Source organism: Saccopteryx bilineata, chromosome 1 (genome assembly GCF_036850765.1).
Source record: "Saccopteryx bilineata isolate mSacBil1 chromosome 1, mSacBil1_pri_phased_curated, whole genome shotgun sequence".
Lineage (NCBI taxonomy): Eukaryota > Metazoa > Chordata > Mammalia > Chiroptera > Emballonuridae > Saccopteryx > Saccopteryx bilineata.
Window position 1 is genome coordinate 162483463 of NC_089490.1, and position 20432 is coordinate 162503894.

Here is a 20432-nt window from a genome sequence, read left to right on the forward strand (position 1 = left end):
ATGTAAAGGTGCTGGCCATTGAGTTTAACCTTGGTTTGATTAAGTAATCCCCAAGAAAACCCCAGAGGGGAAACAGCTTCGTGCATAGTGCATATGTTTTTACACCCTTGCTCCCCTCCCCTTCTAAAAGGCGTAAATCTCCCCTGAAATGCCTCTTTAGCATTCAGGGCAATAAAGAGGTCACATTATAACTCCATAAATCTCCCCTGCTGGCTGGCTGGCTGCTGCCATTCCAGGAGGTGAAAGGGAAGTTGTTTCCTCTGGACAGCCACTGGACTGGAAGGAAAAGTCTTTCCCCCCCAGACCTATTGTCTTGGTCCCTGAGGGAGCTGGTCTGGCAATTTGTTCAGTATTTCCTTTCTATCCTGCCAGCTTATAACAAGCTGGAGAGGGGGTGCAGAATCAAAGGGGCCCAGACTGCCCTGGTTTAAGTCTCGACTGACCCTGACAGAGAGCCTGCCCAAAGCTTTCTCTTTCAGTCTTCCTAATTAATAAAAGAACAAAGTCTAAATAGGCAGTGTGCATGTGTATAACAGCATTAGAAGCCAAGCCAGATCCACTGGGGGCTGAGCCTGCCTGTGGAGGCTGGGCTGAGGGCTTCTGGGGACAGGACAGGGACTAGGGCACTGTGAGAGATGGCAGTTGGGGGGTGAGACTGAGAACCCATTTAGAAAATGTTGGGAGATAAGATGCTCTTAAGGGAAATCAGAAAATGAAACCTGTCCTACATACTGCCTGCTGAAACAATGATGGTGATAGTTTGCACATATTTATTTAGTTTAACATAAAAGGTTGAAAATTGCCTGTTTTTGAAAATAGGCAATAAATTAACATATTGAGTATTCAGAGGTTCACAAGAGCTTACAGTGAAAAGCATCCCTGAGTCACCAGGATGTCTCCCTGGAAACAATCAATATTACCAGTTTCTTGTCTGTCTTTCCAGAGATATTTTGTATATACAAACAAATCTGTGGATAGACTCCTCTCCTCTTCTTTTTATCAGAAAGCATCAGATAAACTATTTTGTACTTTACCCCTAATACTTCATAACATTTTGTAAAGAATGTCATATCGATATATAGAAGATCTTCATTCTTTATGACTACATAGGGTTAACCAGTTCTGTATTGATAAATAAGCAAATTGTTTTCCAATTCATTGCTATTGTAAAAAAAAAAAAAAAGCCACAATGAATCTCTTTGTACGTGAACCAATCATTTTATACAAGTGCCAGTGCATTGTAGAATAAATTCCTGGAAGTGGAATTTCTAAATCAAATGGCACATGCATCTATACTTTTGCTAAGGTATTGCTACATTGTCCTCTGAGCTGTACCATGGCATGCTCTCCATTAATGCCTAGAACACTTGTTTTCTCACATCCCCCTTTCAGGGTACATGTACAATAGATGACTGGGGCAAGCTGACAGGACTCATGGAGAGGTGTTGGTCCCAGTGACTTGTTAGAGACAGGCCCAGCACTGCACTTTGTGATTTAAAGGCAGCTTTTGGTTGGCTCATCATGTATATCCACATTTGCTCGGGAGGGCTTTTCTCTTTCTTTCTGTGGAATGGGAAAAATAATTAGTGCCATTGAGGATACTCGAGCCCAGAGGGGAAGGGAGGTGCCTGGGCCCAAGGTGGAGAAGGTACTTTGTTTTGGAATGAGGGGATCCCAGTAAGTTGAAGAAATAAAGGAGACATTTCCAATCCCCTGACTCCTAGGCAGAGATGCTTTTTAAAATTTAATTTTTTGTAGTTGTTTTGTAACAGCATCATTAATATACAACATACATTCTGTAAACTTCACTGATTTAAAGTGTACAGTAAGTGGATTTTAGTATATTCACAGAGTTGTGCATCCATCTCACAATTTTATAACACTTCTACCACTCCAAAAAGAACCTCCTGCCCATTTACAGCCACTCTTGTGTCCATCTCCCCAAGCTCCTGGCAACCACAGATCGACTCTCTGACTCTGGATTTGCCCATTCTGGACAAAAGACACCCAATGGTCTTTTGCAACTAGTAGCTCCTTTTATGTTGCATAATGTGATTTTTTTTTAACAGAGACAGAGAGAGAGTCAGAGAGAGGGATAGATAGGGACAGACAGGAACGGAGAGAGATGAGAAGCATCAATCATCAGTTTTTTGTTGCGACACCTTAGTTGTTCATTGATTGCTTTCTCATGTGTGCCTTGACCGTGGGCCTTCAGCATACCGAGTGACCTTGGGTCCAAGCTGGTGAGCTTTTTGCTCAAACCAGATGAGCCCATGCTCAAGCTGGAGACCTTGGGGTCTCGAACCTGGGTCCTCCGCATCCCAGTCCGACGCTCTATCCACTGCACCACCACCTGGTCAGGCTCATGATGTGATTTTTAACTGTCCATTTCCCTAAAGCTCAGAGCCTTTGCTGTGCTGTTCCTTCTGCCTCCAGCACTCTTCTTCCCCAGATACAGAAATACTTGTTTAATTAACTGCTTATGTAATGATGTTACAGGAAGAGAAAATCTTAACATAGTTTGTATAGTTGTCATTTTAAAAATCAACTTATATTTTCATATTTTTTACTGCAACTTAGTTTTTTTACTGATTCCATTATCAGTAGATAGTTGGGTTGTTTCCAGTATTTTACCATGGATATCTTAAAAGTAAACATTTTTATCTTTCTCTTTTTGGGGGGGGAGGGAGGAAGAAGGTCCTTTTGATGTATTTCTAATGAATAATTAGGACAGTTTTATCACTATCAAGAGTAGGCTGGTTTTTAATGCAGCATGGAGTACTTTTTGATACACACCCATTCATCTGCTACATATATTATACATACCCCTGACGATCTACATCTTCCTACTGGCACTACTGATGCCTCATTAGACACTTGAGGGCGCTGGATTTTGTTGAAATCTGATTGGTCGATGAGCGCAGGGTGTCTGTTGTATGCAGAGTGCTGCAGACGGAGTGATCTAGCCTGAGAGCAGAGTGGTGCCGGGGAGGGCGAGTGTCGGGTGCCAGCAAGAATTTTTAAAACACGCAGTGCCTGACTATTTAGTCTGGGCCACTGACCTCTTTTCCCTTAGATTGTCAAATAAAAACTTACAACAGCCCACACAGCAATGGCTATCTGGTGTGAACAAATAAAAATTATACCTCTCTTTTTTTTGTTGTTGCCAAATTAGGAAAAAGTATATTTTTTTGGTGTGCTGCAGATTTTAGGTAATTTGTTTATGTGTGCTACGAGATGGAAAAGGTAAAGAATCACTGTTCTAGAAGCTTAGGTGAGTCATTCACCTTCTCTGGACGTCAGTTTCTTCCACTACTGTGCACAGAATCACCCAAACATCACATCCAGGCTTTAAGGCTCTGTGCCGCCTGCCCTGCAGGAGCTTTGGAGCCCTAATTGATACAGGCCAGCACAGGGGGAGCAGTGACTAGGGGGTAAGCGATGGTGCAGTCACTGAACAAGGCACGGTGCAGGCAGTGGCCGACATTGTCAGTTGCTGAGGCCTAGTCAGGGTTCCTGTGGCCATGGTGGAGGCTGAGGCTGAACCAAGGCTGAACCAAGGGGTTAAGAGATGTCAGTGACCCAACTATCAGTTGGCATTTAGAGTCATTTTATGTCTCTTTCTCCTTGCATTCTGCCTGCACCTTGTCTGAGAGGTGATGAATCAGCCCACTTCTAAGTCAGGTGGTGACATCAGGAGAAACCAGCGTGTAGGGAAATATAGAGGGAGTAAGCATGTCAGGGGTGTAGGCCTCACACCCGGACTTCTGCTGAGTGTGGCCACACATCCTGGTTTTAAACCTGCTGTCCCAGATTAATTAGTAATAAGCCCCTTTTCCTCAGAAGTGTCTCATTCTGAATGATGAGTTATGCGGCATCCTACTCAGCACCAAGGGGTGGCAAAAAGAGAGTGCTGGTGGTGCCAGGTTTGGGAGGCTGGGGGCTGAAGGACAGTATATTCTGGACATAGCAGCCTGTCCGGCTCTTTCCCAGGTCCTGCCAGGAAGGCTGCAGACAGCGCGTTCACCGAGTGGTGGTGGCTGGGAGGCAGGAGAGGAAGCCCAGGAGGACAAGGAGACAACTGGGCAAAACGGTCTTGTAAAAACATTGAGTAGGGCCCTGGCCGGTTGGCTCAGTGGTAGAGCGTCGGCCTGGCGTGCAGAAGTCCTGGGTTTGATTCCCGGCCAGGGCACACAGGAGAAGCGCCTATCTGCTTCTCCACCCTTCCCCCTCTCCTTCCTCTCTGTCTCTCTCTTCCCCTCCCGTAGCCGAGGCTCCATTGGAGCAAAGATGGCCCGGGCGCTGGGGATGGCTCCTTGGCCTCTGTCCCAGGCGCTAGAGTGGCTCTGGTCGCGACAGAGCGACGCCCCCGGAGGGGAAGAGCATCGCCCCCTGGTGGGCAGAGCATCGCCCCCTGGTGGGCATGCCGGGTGGATCCCGGTAGTGCGCATGCGGGAGTCTGTCTGACTGTCTCTCCCCGTTTCCAGCTTCAGAAAAATAAAAAATAGCCCTGGCCTGTTGGCTCAACGGTAGAGCGTCGGCCTAGCGTGCGGAGGACCCGGGTTCGATTCCCGGCCAGGGCACACAGGAGAAGCGCCCATTTGCTTCTCCACCCCTCCACCGCGCTTTCCCTCTCTGTCTCTCTCTTCCCCTCCTGCAGCCAAGACTCCATTGGAGCAAAGATGGCCCGGGCGCTGGGGATGGCTCCTTGGCCTCTGCCCCAGGCGCTAGAGTGGCTCTGGTCGCAACATGGCGACACCCAGGATGGGCAGAGCATCGCCCCCTGGTGGGCAGAGCATTGCCCCTGGTGGGCGTGCCGGGTGGATCCCGGTTGGGCGCATGCAGGAGTCTGTCTGACTGTCTCTCCCTGTTTCCAGCTTCAGAAAAATGAAAATAAATAAATAAATAAATAAATAAATAAATAAAAACATTGAGTAGGACAAAATATTGACCTAAGGGAAAGTTTGAAAAGTAGAAATTATAGCACAATCATTGAGTTGTCCCTTCTTTTTCCTTTGATCATTTGCCTACTTTAAAGATGGTGGTGTCTCAGCCTGCAGATCATGGATGGGAAGGGTTCATGGTGACCCTCTCCTGGGAGACTGTGTGTGTTTAACTTCCAGCTCTTGCATGCTATAAATATTTTCCTCCAGCCTGTCACTTGTTCTTCAACCTCTTCTTTCTTTCCCCATCCCTCTGTCCCTTTTTTAATTTTAAATCTGAGTCACAGTATTTAACTCTTAACCTCAAGCCCGAAGCCAGGCTCCTATTGTAGATCAACACCAGTGCATGTGCATATGTTTGTGTGGGGGTGTGTGTGTGTGAAAATTTACTTCCAGTACAATTATTACATTAACCTGTAGAAAAGTTTAAGGTCTGTCATATTATTCAGCAGTTATTAAGAAATACAGTGTGCTAAATATTTCATATGGACTATTTGCAGTGTCCTTGTCTGTAAAATTCTAAAAATGTTCTGCATCGCATAAACCCACAGCAGAATTCTCCTGGATAATCTACAACCGCCAGCATTTTGTTCTCCAGTGCTTAGAAGCAGAGGCCTCAAACTCCACTGGGCAACTCCAGCCCTGCCTGGCAAGAGCCGCTTCTGTTCAGTGGCTGCAGGAGCTTCCAAAATAGGCACTCCCATTCCCCGCCAGCCTGGATGCTGCTGGAGCTGTGTCTGCACCCCCGTCAGCAGCCTCCTGTCACGGGCCCAGCCTGACAAAGCCCAGAAGACCAAAGGCTCAGGAGCTGCCAGAAAAACCTCAGGATTTGTTTGCTCCTCGTGCCCCAGACCCAGGCGCCAGCCCCGGGGACAGATCTGGGCCTGTCAGGAAATCCATGCACAATCTCTGGTGAACTTTGGATGGGACTCCAGCCTGGAGTTCAGTGAGGGACCTATGGGTGGGGCTAAAGACTTTGTTCCTGAAGCCCCTTTGGCTCCTGGGGAGGTCTGGGGCTGGCCCCTCCCCTCTTGTTGCCCAAGCTGTGATCCTCTCTGGCCTCTATTCTGTAGCACTGAATAGCTGCCCTGGGCATGGCTGATTTCCATCGTGTTTGTGTGCCTTGCCTTCCCGAACAGATTGCACGGTGATCTAGGACAGCTGAAGATGTGCAGCTGGGGCGGGGGCCCATGATGTAGCCCAGGCGCCATTGCAGTTTGTACATGTCATGTAATTATTTGTTTTGAGGTGTGTATCCCCAGCTAGACCAAAACAACTCTGGGAAGGGATTTTGCTTCAGTTTTGTCAAATGAATTTCTATATCCAGCACTTTTACAGGGGGCAAGCAGAGCAGACACACAGCCAATGTTCTGGCCTCAGTGCTCCATCCTTCCCTGAAACAGGCGGCCTGAGACCAAATACCCTAGCATCGGAGGGTGAAGTTGAGGAGAAGGGTCGCTCCATCATGGGCTCTGGCTCCAGACCCAGCTTTTCTTAGCAAGAAGAAGCCTCTCAGATGAAGGAAGGCTCGGGTGGCAGCTCTGCAGAGACCCAGCTCCTAGGGCACTGGCCCAGCGGGCAGCATACACCCGGCAGTGTCCTCGGCCTGAGCTTCCTCTCCAGCCTCCGGCAGCGCCCAGTGGGTGTTGCCAACCATGACCCTGGCCTCTGATCTCTCCCTTCTTTCTCTTACTCCCCTCCTTCCTCATCGCCCTTCCTTCTCCCAGCTCCCACTGGCTTACCCCTGCCTGTGGGTGGTTCCCCAAGATGGATGGAGCAGGTCAGGGGAGAGGTCAGAGTCCTTGCCTTCGATTGCGTCAGTTCTCTGTGGGGAAGTCAGGGGTGGGATCCTTCAACCTCCAGGCCCACATTTTTCTTTCAGTCACTTGGGTGGGGATAGACTGCCTTAATTCCTGGGAAGATCCATTCTAAATCGGATGCTTAAGAAATCAGGCTACATTTGTTTTCCTCTTTGAAAACAAATTTTTTTATTGGGGTCATGGATGGAAGTGAGGAGTTAGAGTCCCATTCTTGGGGTAAGGGCTCAATTCACATTACGCTTTTGATTGCTAAAATAATCATTTATTAATGTTTCCCATGAGCAGCAGCTTTGAGATGTCATAAGTAATATATTGTCAACCTTGCTGACCCTTCACTCCCTGACAGCAGTCTCAAACTTGGCCACATCTGAGTGGGTTAGACATTTACAGTTCTGAGCATGGTCCCAGTGGCTTGAGAAGAGGTCAGATCCCCAAATCTCCTAGCTCTTCTATCTCTCCCCTCTCTCCCCCCATAATCCAGCAGACCAAAGTTTGTCCCTGGTCTTCTCCACCCCCTCCGAACCCCTCCAACCCTAACAATAATCCATCATTGTTATCTCATTTGGTGTTTGCAAAGCACTTTACAGCTATTGTTGTGAGTTTTTCCTCTTATTTGCAAAGTACTTCACAACTATTATTACAAGTCTTTCCTCTGGATGTGGGGTACCACTGACCCACTTCCTAGAGCTGGCTTCCCACTGCCTTCTAAGTGGCTGGGCCAGTGCCCATGGTGCTCAGCATGGGTGTGTAGGTGCAGCTTTCATAAGTCAAGGCCACAGTTGTGCCCTTCTGCATAGAAATCAGGCTTAGAAATTGGCTTCATGCTACTGCCCACTGCCCTCAGGAAGTTCCACCCTATGTGTTTCTATCAAGGAATAAGAGGTGGTTGTTACAAAGGTACACACCTCCAGATATTACTGCTAGTTTGGGGCTCACAGCCTACTACCTCCTGTTTTCCCAGAGTGGGTGCTAAGCAGCAGGGTTTGAACTTCTTTTTCTCCTTTCTTCGGTCTTGGATGGGTGGGTGGGGTTAATATGTGTCAAATTGTAAGTCAGTAAGATAGTTTCCTTCCTCTATAGTAGAGAGGGAGTTGCTTGAGGTGATCAAAACTTTTTTTGTTTCATTTTTATTTTTTTATCAGATTTTTAAAATAAGCAATTATGACATTACAGTGGTTTTTTTAGTTTTAGTTTTTATTCTTATTTATTTTTTTATTTTTAATTTATTTTTGTATTTTTCTGAAGCTAGAAACGGGGAGAGACAGTCAGACAGACTCCCGCATGCGCACTACCGGGATCCACCTGGCACGCCCACCAGGGGGCGATGCTCTGCCCCTCTGGGGCATCGCTCTGTTGTGACCAGAGCCACTCTAGCGCCTGGGGCAGAGGCCAAGGAGCCATCCCCAGCGCCCGGGCCATCTTTGCTCCAATGGAGCCTCGGCTGCGGGAGGGGAAGAGAGAGACAGAGAGGAAAGAGAGGGGGAGGGGTAGAGAAGCAGATGGGCGCTTCTCCTGTGTGCCCTGGCCGGGAATTGAACCCGGGACTTCTGCGTGCCAGGCCGACACTCTACCACTGAGCCAACCGGCCAGGACCTTAGTTTTGTTTTTTTAAAGAAAAGTCCATACAACCTAACTAGTGTAACAAAAGTTCCTTACATGGCATTTCGTGTGCTGCATTTTTTTTATTTAACATGTAGGGTAAGCATTTTCCTCAATTGTTACACCATCTTCATAATAATCATTTAGAATTACATAACCATTCATTGAGTAGGTTGGATGGAAATTTTCTGGTAGAAAATATGGAAATGTGTTCAGATTTGAAGATGTAGTGGGTTGTGGGGAAGACAGGTGGTCTGACAGGGCCTGAGGAAGCAGGGCCTTGGCCTCTCATGCAGTCCTTCTTTGGCTGCTGTTGTGACACTCGACCTTTCTATCTGAGTCGGACTTATGCACTTTCTGCTCTGGACAAGATGCTCCTGCCACCCAGATCCCCAACTTAGTTAAGTTGTGTTCCAAAAATTAATTGTGTAAATAATATTCTGGCTCAATTTGCCTAAGTAGGTCATTAGCATTCTGAGAGTAAGATTCCCTCTTAGCTCCTGTGACATGTGTCTGAGTGCTTCAATAGCAGATGCTCAATAAATATTTGTCGGTGAGGCCTGACCTGTGGTGGTGCAGTGGGATAAAGCATAGACCTGGAATACTGAGGTTGCCGGTTCGAAACCCTAGGCTTGCCTGGTCAAGGCACATATGGGAGTTGATGCTTCCTGCTCCTCCCCCTTCTCTCTCTCTCTCTCTCTCTCCCCTCTCTCTAAAAATCAATAAATAAAATATTTAAAAAAAATAAAAAATATATTTGTCGGTGACATTTCTACTTGCCAACCTCCAGTGCCTTTCCCTGGCCAGTAAAATTGTTGCTGACTGTGTAACCCATTCTGTGAGGCGAGCCTGAAGGAGTTTCTAAGGCAGCCTTTGTGTTGGCTTCTGAAAGCAGCCTGAGGCCAGCAACCTGCAGAGACCTGGGAGAGTCTGTCTCCAACGGTGCATGCATGTGAAGAAAAAGGGAGAGGGGCAGATTATGAGATTTTTGTCTCTGGAACCTTCTTTAGATAAACCAGAACATAGAAAAGAAGCCAGGTTGCTTATCTTTAAAAGGAGAAGATAATCCTCATCTGTCAGATCTATGTACTGAAATATTTGTGAATGAAATGACATATGTAGGATTTTCCTCAGTTTTACAAGAAGGGGAAGTGGGCGGAGGTGTAACTGAGACAAGATTGGGCTCAATTTGTTGGAAGCTGAATGATGACTAAGTGTTCATCTGTCCACTTTTGAATATGTTTAAAGTTTTTCATAATAATAAAAAGTACAATAGAATAAGAGGGTTGCCCTGGGTTGGGACTGGTGAGATGATCTAAAAAGGTCCTGCAATTTCTAAGCCTGATTTTATACCAAGACACAGTGTCTTGGTTCAATTCTGAGGCTCTGGTGCCATCTAGTGTTTATTGTAAATTCTTGACAAAATAATGACATTGCAGGGACCTGCTTTGGTCTAAGGTCCTTCTGTGAATTCTGCTGGCCTTTTTATTTCCCTCAGGGAAGGCCTGGCTGAGGCAGCAGCGCTAACCAGCCTTGGGCAAGGGTCTGGAAGTGAACGTGGAGGTGATCATGAAGGCGTTGCCGGTGGTGTGCAAGTTGGTGCTCACTCCACGTTTCCCCCAGGCTTGGGGAAGCAAGCTACTCTTTGAATTGCCTTTTCTTGTGCGGCTGTGCAGGCAGGTGACCTTGCTGGAGGGTTCTCAGTGTGACCCAGGTGCAAAAATAGCCTCTCCTGTGACCACTGTGTGCTCAGCTCCCTGGCCTGAGCAAACAGCTCCTCACACCTGCACATTGTTGACTTGGTGTGGACATACAGCTACTTGTTTGCAGGTGCAAATGACTGTTTGTGTACCCAGAGTTGAGGGGAGGGCCCCCCAAATCCTCTTCTTTAGCCCACTGTTCCCTCAAAGCAGGGATCCAGGTCACAGAAATAGCAGAATGTGCCACCTTAAATCCTAGGGCTGGGTCCTGACGGAGGGAGAGCAGAGAAGCAGTGTACAGGGAGTCAGACTCCTGGAATTTCTGAGCCAGGCTTTCTGTAGATCATATGGGGTAACAGAGAAGCCCAGCTGATTGCACCAGGGCAAATGCAGTGCACATGAGTGGACTTTATCAGTTGGAGAATTGTATAGACGTGGAAGAGAAAGGTAATGGGGGGGGGGGGCAGGTGAGTGAGTGACAGTGATGGCAACATGCCCGTGGAAGTGTGATAAACTCTGCCACCATCACTATAATGTGCACCTTTTTTTATGTACCAATAGACAAGAAGATATGTCACATTGTGACACAGAAGGTCATATGGGTAGATGGAAATGAGAGAAATGAATTACAGGTTTTGTTTGTTTGTTTGTTTTATTTGCAGAGCAGTTTGAAAATCACAAAAACTTTAAAAATGTGTTCCTTTGGTTCATTAATTCTACTTCTAGGGGAGTATCCTAAGAAATAACCAGAAATCTCAAAATTTGTGTACAAAAGGAGCAATGTTTACAAAACAGGAAATCAGAAACTGGGTAATGATTAAATAAAAGGTCAATGACAACATTTAAAGGATGACACATTTATAGGATGGGACATTATACTGCGCTTAAAATGAGCTTATGAAGAATTTCTAATGTGGGAAAAGGCTTTGCTATTAAGTGAAAAAACAGGCTCAAAATTATATAGCTTGATCTTAAGCAGTCAAAAATACATATATATGAAGTATTGCAAAGGATATAATAGAACAAAATGATAATAATACTGGTGATCTTCGTGTTATATATAGGATTATGTATGAATCATATATTTTACACGTGTCAGTGTTTTCTAGTTTTCCTGAAGAAAATATTATTTTTATTCAAAGGGAAAAGAATTTTTAATTTTGAAAGGAAAAGGGAGAGACAGAAGGTCAGAGTAGAACTCAGTGTTAGGTGAGAACCACAGGGTTACAGGCTCTGAAGGAGAGAGAAAGGACTAAAATCAGGCTGCTGGTGGTTGCTGCCAGACTCTCTTCCTTTCTCCTGACTAGGGAGAGTCCTGCTGGGTCTGGGAGGTCCAAGAGTAAAACTGTCTACTTCCTATGATAGTCCTCTGAGCAGAAAGATCCCCCAGGGGTTGAGGTCAGAGTGAGGAAGAGTGAGGCCCCAAGGTGATGCATCCTTCACTCCTCCCAAAGAAAGGGTATTATTTTCTTGGTCTCAAAATATTCTGACATAAGGTTAATAGGAATAAACAAAGAATTAATTCTTGGTATTATTTCCCACCCAGTAGATATGTTTGACGACTTCTCGGAAGGCAGAGAATGCGTCAACTGCGGGGCCATGTCCACCCCACTCTGGAGGCGGGATGGAACGGGGCACTATCTATGCAACGCCTGTGGTCTTTACCACAAGATGAACGGCATCAACCGGCCCCTCATCAAGCCTCAGCGCCGGCTGGTAAGCAAGTACCCAGACCACAGAAGTCCAGAAGCCTTGGGTTGGGGGGGGGGGGCACATGTGTCTCCTCTCAGCACCTGGCTTCAAGGCTCCTACCTTGGTGGAAAACTTCTGGGTTTTAAATTCCGGATTTTGAGTCATCTTTAAAAGGAGGTGTGGTTTGAGGGGCTAGGTGGGTAGATGGAGGCCATGTGGCGATTGCTCACACCTTTAGAATTAGTTTGAGCTACAAGGTTGTTCCAGACTGTTGACCTTAAACAAATAGCCAGATATTTCTCCAGCAAAATGAATATATTCTGGAAAAACAGAGATTTGTAATTCAGAACATGTGGTCTAATGGCAAACCATGCCAAGTCCAGATGACAAAGGAGAGAAAGATTATTTTGTAGAGGAAAGGGAGACTTCAGAGGGGCTGTTGTAAACAAAGAGTCCACTGGAAGAAACTGGGAGTTGGAAGTGCAGTGGCTTTTCATTGGCTGAGTTATAAGTCTTGTGGTGGGGGGAGGAGACTGTCCTTAATTAACCCACTGGAGTTGTAGAGTAGGAAAACATCTTCCTGTTGGAGAAGGCAAATACCTCTTCTGTAACTGACAATGAGGGGTATCTCACGAGAGCTCCTCCTACAGGCCCTCCCACCATCTATTTAAATGAGGTTTCTGTTTAGAAATCTTCATAAGAACATCTATATAATTCAAGCCCATAATTATGCAGAAGTGAAAAGTGAGGCTCTGAAAAGCTAATGGCCTCACCTGTGGTCATATATGAGTGCGTCCAGACTTCCTGGTTCCCAGTCCAGCGTTGCCTTGTACGCCTCCTGTGTTCACGTCAACCCCATGAAGAAGGTCAGCTCTTCTCTTCTATATTGTTACCCTGTTTTCAGTTGACCGACCCACCCAAAGTGCAGGGAGGTTATATAGTGTGTATTGGGCCCTGTGATTGAGGTAGAGTTTGGAACTGAGTTTTGGGTTCTTGGTTCCATGGTCTTTTCTTACTATAATTTTTTTTGTGTGTGTGAAGCTGGAAACGGGGAGAGACAGTCAGACAGACTCCCGCATGCGCCCGACCGGAATCCACCCGGCACGCCCACCAGGGGCGCCGCTCTGCCCACCAGGGGGCAATGCTCTGCCCCTCCGGGGCATCGCTCTGCCGGGACCAGAGCCACTCTAGCGCCTGGGGCAGAGGCCAAGGAGCCATCCCCAGTGCCCGGGCCATCTTTGCTCCAATGGAACCTCGGCTGTGGGAGGGGAAGAGAGAGACAGAGAGGAAGGGGGGGGGGTGGAGAAGCAAATGGGCGCTTCTCCTATGTGCCCTGGCCAGGAATCGAATCCAGGTCCCCCGCACGCCAGGCCAACCAGCCAAGGCCTCTTACTATAATTTGTGACCAATATGAACTGAGTTTCCTGTAATTGATGAGGGAAGAGCAAAGCAGATAAACCCTGATCTTTCCCTTTCTTGAGGTTCCAGAACCCAGCCAGTCTCTGATGACACTTGGATACAGTAAATCCTCACCCACCACCTGTGCCTGGCACCTGAAACCACATTCATCCTATGTTGAGGAGAAACCTCTCTGCCTGCAGTGCCCAGTGCTCGTGGGGCTTTCCAGCTGATGTTGAATGGCTACTGATACCTCGAAAGCCAGAGTTAGGACTAGGATTCAGTCTTCTTCGCCCAGGGCAGACGTTTCCCCCACCCCCACCCTGTCCCAGGAGTGGCTCGGGTACAGGGAGACCCTGGCACAGAGGCTGGTCTGAGAGACACACCAAGGTTCTGAGATACACAACCAGCACACACAAAATTAAATTATTATGGCCTACTCCCATCACCCATTTAGGGAGGGCCCAGCCCTGCATCACTCGCTGTGAGGCAGAAGCAGCAGCATCTGCCTTCTACCTGGACTTGAAGGGTTTGTCTCCTGTATTGCAGTCCGCTTCCCGCCGAGTGGGCCTCTCCTGTGCCAACTGCCAGACTACCACCACCACGCTGTGGCGCCGTAACGCCGAGGGTGAGCCCGTGTGCAATGCCTGCGGCCTGTACATGAAGCTCCATGGCGTAAGTAGTCCCACCCCCATGCAGGACGGCCACCTTGACCAGCATCCACGACCCTTCACACCCATCACTCAGTGCTCACTCATCTTCCTCCCTTCAGGCTATATGTATTCCTCCTTCTTAACAAAGATAATTGGATATGGGAAGGGATCTCACAGCATGTGTTAGTCCATTCTGGCAGTTCCAACAGAATACCATAGGCCAGGTGACTTCTAAATGGAAGTTTCTTTCTCACGGTCTGGAGGCTGGAAGTTGATCAGGACACCAGCACAGCTGAGTGAGGGCCGTCTTCCAGGTCACAGACTTTCCCTAGCATGCTCACATGGCACAGAGCATGAGGGAACTCTTGGGACTCTTTTACGAGGGCACTAATCCCATTCATGAAGGCTCCACCCTCATGACCTAATCATCGCCCAAAGGCCCCACCTCCTAATACCATCACCTTGGGGGAGGTTTCCAACATGAATTTTGGGGGGACACAGACTTCATATCATAGCAGAAATACTGCTGGTCACTTCATCTTTAACATCATATAAGTCTAATTCCCATTTTACAGATGAGGAGACTCAGAAGTAGTCTCTGTAGATGGAAGTATGATATACAACAAAGCCGATCAAGTTCAGAGACAGAAAGTATAATGCTGGTTGCCAGGGACTTTGGGGCAAGGGCAGTGAGGAGTTATTTAGTGAGTACAGAGTCCCAGTTTTGCAAGATGAAAAGTGTTCTGGAGATGGAAGGTGGGGATGGCTGCCCAACAGCGTGACTTACACTGCTGAACTGTACAGTTAACGATGGTTAAGATGGTAGATTTTGTTATGTGTATCTTTGCACCACTTTTTTTTTTTTTAAGTACTGAGGGGGGTAGGGATAAAGATGAGATCAAGATTCTCCCAAAGTCAGGATGGGCTTTAAGAGGGCCTGGGCACACTTCTCCCCAAAGGCAGGAGTGCTGTCTCATCTGACTCTCAGTGGACTAGAAGGCAAGTTCACGTTCATGTGCGTTGGTGCACTTCTAACTATTCTAGGTTGAGGTCTCTGGAGTAGTGATTGCTTTTCTTTCAGTATTTGCAGGTTTGGCCGTTATTAGTCCCACATGGGAGACAAGCATAGGCCAGGGGCTAAAAGAAACCAGATATAGGGAAGGCACAGTATTTTAAAATACTAGAAAGATGTAGGCTTGTTCCCCAGCCACTTGTTTAGGCCTCTGTGAATATCCAAGAGCATGACACCTGGCAGTCACTGCTTGTGGATGAGAAGTCAGATGGGACAAAAGTATTGCCCACAGACAGTGTAGCTCAGAACCTGGCCGCCAATCAGTCTACAGCATAATCTCTTGCTGCTCCCATGGAAACACCACCATTGGCTCCCGTCAGATTCAGTCCAGTGAGGAGCTGCTCTAAGCATAGTGACTCTACATCTTGACTCAGCAGGGCTGTCCCAGTTTCTGCCTATTTTCTTGGCATAATTACTAAGAAGAGCACTGCCTTCTCACTCTCATGGTGTCCTGACGAGGCTGGTAAATGGAAGGTTTTGGCATACAGTGTTCCTGCTGCCTGACATACCTGCCGCTGTCTGCACGACTCCTACACTCAGACGTCACCTCTTCAGTGAAGCCTTCCTTGATGTGCTCATGTGCCACTTTCCTTCCTCCCCAGCCCAGGACAGAGTTCTCCCACATTGCCTCTGAGTCTGCTTATGATCTATTTGTCTGTCATTCCTGCTAAACTGAGCCTCTGGCGGGAAGGAACTGTGTCCTGCACTATTGTCTACAGGGTCTAGTGTAATACCCCGTGTGTAGCATGTACTCAATACATTTGATTTCTCTCTCAGCAGGAGTTCCAGGGGCTGATTTATTTAGTTGCAGTATAGAGGGTAGAGGGATGGCTTAGATGTTGCCTTCCCGGTGTGTGTGTGTGGGTGTGTGGGTGTGTGTGTGTGTGTGTACTGAAGCTGATCGTGTTCAAGTGGAAAACCATATATGTTGACTTGTGATCCCCTAGGTTCCCAGGCCTCTTGCAATGCGGAAAGAAGGGATTCAAACCAGAAAACGGAAGCCCAAGAACCTTAATAAATCTAAGGCACCAGCAGGTGAGTAGAAGAGCTGTGTGTAATCACACGAACAAGCCTGTAGCTCTGGGAGTGTGTGAGAATGTGTTCAGACACCAACTATGTATAGTTTTTATTTGCCCCATGTATGGACATTCACATATTTTGCTGTAGTTATTAATGTATTTACATATGGGTGTTGTGCCAGACCTTCCTTACTGGAGGCATTCTATAATGTATAGTATATACACCCTTATTAAAATCAAAAAAAGTTTTGAATCTTGAAACACATGTGGCCTCAAGGGGTTGGGATACAGGGTGATGCGCCTATCATTTCAAAAAAGTTCCCTTGGAAATCTCATTCTGGGAACCATTGCCCTCCACTGATGAAGGACCCTGGCTGTCTGTCTCAAAGAATGGCCTGCCTTTGTCCCTGCCTCTGACCTCGGTATCCTGACTCTGCCTTGCGCCAGGTCCCTCGGGCGGTGAGAGCCTCCCTCCCACCAGCATTTCCAGCAGCTCCAGCACCGTGGCCGCCAGCAGCAGTGAGGAGATGCGCCCCATCAAGACAGAGCCAGGGCTGTCATCCCACTACGGCCACAGCAGCTCCATGTCCCAGGTGCGCCCCTGGGCGGGGGAGCAGGACTGTCCATGGGGGAGGAGCTGCCAGAGTACCAGGTGACCAGGCCAGCACCGGAGCCTGTGGCCGAGGGAGGTGCCGTCCACCTCGCCCCCCCACCAGGCTGGGAACTGTCTGCATGAGGATTATATCAGTACATGCGATCAGCTACAGTGATTCGGACACACAACTAGGCGACACAGTGTTTGGCAGCTGCGCTGTCTCCTAAGAGAGGGGTATTTGACCTCAGCCTTGAAGGATGGGTAGCCTTCAATAGGAGGAAGGAGAGGAGGAGGACCTCCTGGCATGGGCAGAGGCGTGGGAACTGCAGAGGGCAAGGTGGGTGGATTGGGGTTGGTGAGGAGGTCACAGGCAGGATGTCATTTTAATGAGGGCCAGTTGCAGGTCCCAACCTCCTCCTTGTGCCTAGAAGATGGACCAGCAGTCCCCTCATTCTCCTCTTTTGGATATGACGGCATCCCTGCTCCTCTCCCCCCTTCCCTTGTGGCTCCTCTCATTTGGGATCAGGATGTTTCTGGTCTCAGTCTCCCATTAACTCTGCTCTCTTACCCATACTTGCGGGAGTCCGGGGCCTAACCCGCTTGTTACTGTCTGGGTGAAGAGCAGCTGGTTCTATAGGACCAGAAGAGCCAGAAATCCTTTCTGAGTGGGAAGGATGCTACTGTTTGAAAGTGAAAATCTGATGGTGATGAGATTGTGGCAGATTTCTCATGTAATTATCAGAGCCTTCAGAAAAACCAGAATAGTCACAAACCCATGGGGACATATCACAGAAGCAGCTGACAAATCACACAGACCTTTTGCATCCCATAGCACAGGGGTAGAGAACAGAAGTGCTTCTGGGTCCCTTGTCCTGCCCTTGTCCACTCCTGCCTTTGGTCCACTCCTCTGATTTTTCTCCTGGGGGTGAGAGCCAGCCTGGGAACATCTATGTAATGAGGCTTCCCCTCTTCAGCCCAGACTGCCCCCCCCACCCCACCCCCCAGCCCTCAGGACTCAGTCAACGCACGTCATCTTGCACTGTTTGCTTTCAGACGTTCTCGGTCAGTGCGATGTCTGGCCACGGGCCCTCCATCCACCCAGTCCTCTCGGCCCTGAAGCTCTCTCCACAAGGCTACGCATCTTCTGTCAGCCAGTCACCGCAAGCCAGCTCCAAGCAGGACCCTTGGAACAGCCTGGCCTTGGCTGACAGTCACGGGGACATAATCACTGCATAATGTCACCTCCCGCCCACCTCAGATTCCCGTGTAGACTTGGGACTGGGAGCGCAGCAGAGGTCAGGCTCTGCGCCAGCGGCCGGCTGCTCCGTCTGGGAGTGACTGACTCCAGAACAACAACTGGGAAGAAACTTGAAGAGTCGACGATTTCTTAGGGGACGTAGGTGCTGGATCCTATCAGATACCTGTTCAAGATAGGGGGCTGGGAAGAGCCCAGACTGATCTGGAAGCATCGCCCATCCCTAAAACACACTTAAGACTTCTTTCTCATTTTTCTGCCCCACTCCACCCCAACAAGAGATGAGATGTCCTTCTCTACCTTTCCATCACTGTGGCCTAAGGTGGCAGTTTGACCATGGCGTTCCCAGCACTGGGGATCTGAGGGTGCAGAGAGGGGCAGGGTGCTGAGACCCCTGCTCCAGCCTGAGCCAGGGCTTCTGATGTGCCTTTGGATGTGACAGGCCCCGCCAGGCAGCTCCTGCCCCTGCCCAACACCCAACACTCCCCTGAGGCTCAGCACACCCCTCACCCCACGATATTGAATCTTGACTCCAGACATGCTGGGGAAGTGCTCGAGTTCCTGCGCGCACCCGGTGGGGAGACGGAGGAGAGGCCACTCACCCACCCTGCAGCATGGCTTCGGGGAAATCGCAACTTGGCAACTTCGCCTCCCCCACGGGCCTCCCTCCCAACCCCCTCCCCAGCGCTCACAGCCTCATTCCCTCGCTCCCACTCTTCACCCCAAGGCCTCTGAAAATAAAGCCCCTTCTGCTGCTCCGAGTGATTCGGCCTGCCTTCAAGTTGAATGTGTCCCTCCCTCGGCAGAACAGGAGCTCAGCAGTGTATCTAAACAGCAGCACCCCCCTCCCCTTCAGAATCCTTCCACCCCATCCCGCATGGGGGGTCCTGAGTGAGAACAAAAAGGTTCTGCTGCTAAAGCAAGTTGGACTGATGCTCATCTGATACTTGAGACCCACTTAGAGAAGCCGTCTGTTGGACACGGTGGGGGCTGGACCCTGCATTGCATGAGGGCCGGGTCTTCCATCGATGCCGACGCCTCGCGCTCCATCTGGTCTTGCTGACACCGCTCATGTCCTGCAGAGATGTGCATCCAGGCCAGACAGCAGACCAGGTGCAGCCACGGGGTGCGGGCTGCCCGCACCCGCCTCCTCTCTCCAGCAGAACTCTGTTGCCCAAGAGGTGAAAAGGTAGGGATTTTGCAACAAAAATTAAAAGCAAACACAATGAAACAAAACTCATGGAAAGAAAGACAATGACCTTAAGAGAAGACCGTTGGGCCAGAAGGGGTCTCCAGGTCTCTGCCTGTCTAGAATTGGCCTTTTTCTCATCTCCATGTTGCTATTTCTGCCTGTGACACTGAGGCTCATGGACTCTCCCGTGTCGTCCTTATCAACAGAGCTGTCGCAGACTGTGGCCTTACTACATCCTACCCTGAAACACCCATCCTCCCTCAAAAAAAAAAAAATCCTACAGGCTGTAGTAGAGAATATCTCTAAACCAAGATTATGTTTTAATCATCATTTACATTGCTTTCCTTCATGAAGGCCACCCCCATATGCCTTCCCTAACCACAAACCTGTTAACATTGTCTTAAGGTGAAATGGCTGTAAAATCAGTATTTAACTAATAAATTTATCTGTACTCGTCTTTCCCTTTTCCTCCTCCCCTTGGCATCTCTCCTGGGTGGTTCTGCACTGCCCTCTGGGAGGCAGTCGTGAGCCCCAGAGCTCCCTAGCCCACCGGCCCATGGGCTGCATCTGAAGTCATTTTCTTCCTTCGTTTGCTTTTGGCAGTTGGCCAGGTCTTCCTCTGTACCTGACCATGGCTGGTGAGAGGAGCACTCAGCCTGGCCCTGCACTGACTAGTCTGCGACCTTGACAGGTTATTCCTAGGCTTTGGTTTCCTAAGAGAGGGTTGGATCAATCGCTCCCTAAAGTTCCTGTGATCCAACAGTCATTGCCCAATGAAGGAGGCCATTTTTAGCTCTCCCCTTGGGGACAACAGGGCTGGAACATGAGGCAAACCTTAGAGCAGCGGTACTCAACCTGTGGGTCGCGACCCCGGTGGGGGTCGAATGACCAAAACACAGGGGTCGCCTAAAGCCATCGGAAATGCCTATTTTATTTAAAAATGTATTGTATAATAAATGTATTTTCCGATGGCTTTAGGCGACCCCTGTGTTTTGGTCGTTCGACCCCCACCGGGGTCGCGACCCACAGGTTGAGAACCGCTGCCTTAGAGGCAGTGATCTGTCCAGCCCACCTGAGTTACAGTGTTTGCCAGGGGTCACCTGGAGGTGTTCTTCCATCTCTTCCACTTCTCCTTTACGGTCTGACTGAAACTAGCAAGTGATGGCCCCAATGCAAGCTGAGACAAACTTCTCCTTGATCCATTTGTCTTCACCTTTTTAGACTACAGAATTGCTTAATTGCTTCATCTTAAAAGTGGGGTGAAGGTTGGTGGCAATGGTCGTAAGGCCACCCTCTGACTTGGAATCTGTGGAAAGGGATCCAGACAAGAAAATCTACCCGCACTCAGAACTGTTTATGGTGGCTTCCGGCCTCTCGGTTGGCTTATGCCGAACTCACCCTGGCATCTGGTGGCTGTTGACTTTTCATAGCACCACTGTTAATTCTTGAGCAGGTCAGGGGGGAAAAAAACCCTATAATAACCATCCTTCTATG

General features: G+C 48.6%; 1 protein-coding gene across 4 annotated transcripts in view; it reads left to right on the forward strand.

The window, feature by feature from the left end:
* GATA4 (GATA binding protein 4) overlaps nt 1-19395 on the forward strand; it is an 84710-nt gene extending 65315 nt beyond the window's left edge. For 3 of the 4 annotated variants that reach the window (XM_066278949.1, XM_066278960.1, XM_066278938.1), the window contains exons 3-7: nt 11609-11778; nt 13702-13827; nt 15825-15912; nt 16344-16489; nt 17545-19395. In XM_066278949.1, coding sequence (XP_066135046.1) covers nt 11609-11778; nt 13702-13827; nt 15825-15912; nt 16344-16489; nt 17545-17727 — 713 coding nt within the window. In that variant the 3' untranslated portion in view covers nt 17728-19395. The remainder of the gene's footprint in view (nt 1-11608; nt 11779-13701; nt 13828-15824; nt 15913-16343; nt 16490-17544) is intronic. The other variant, XM_066278968.1, reaches the window with a different exon arrangement.
* The last annotated feature ends 1037 nt before the right edge of the window (nt 19396-20432 follow it).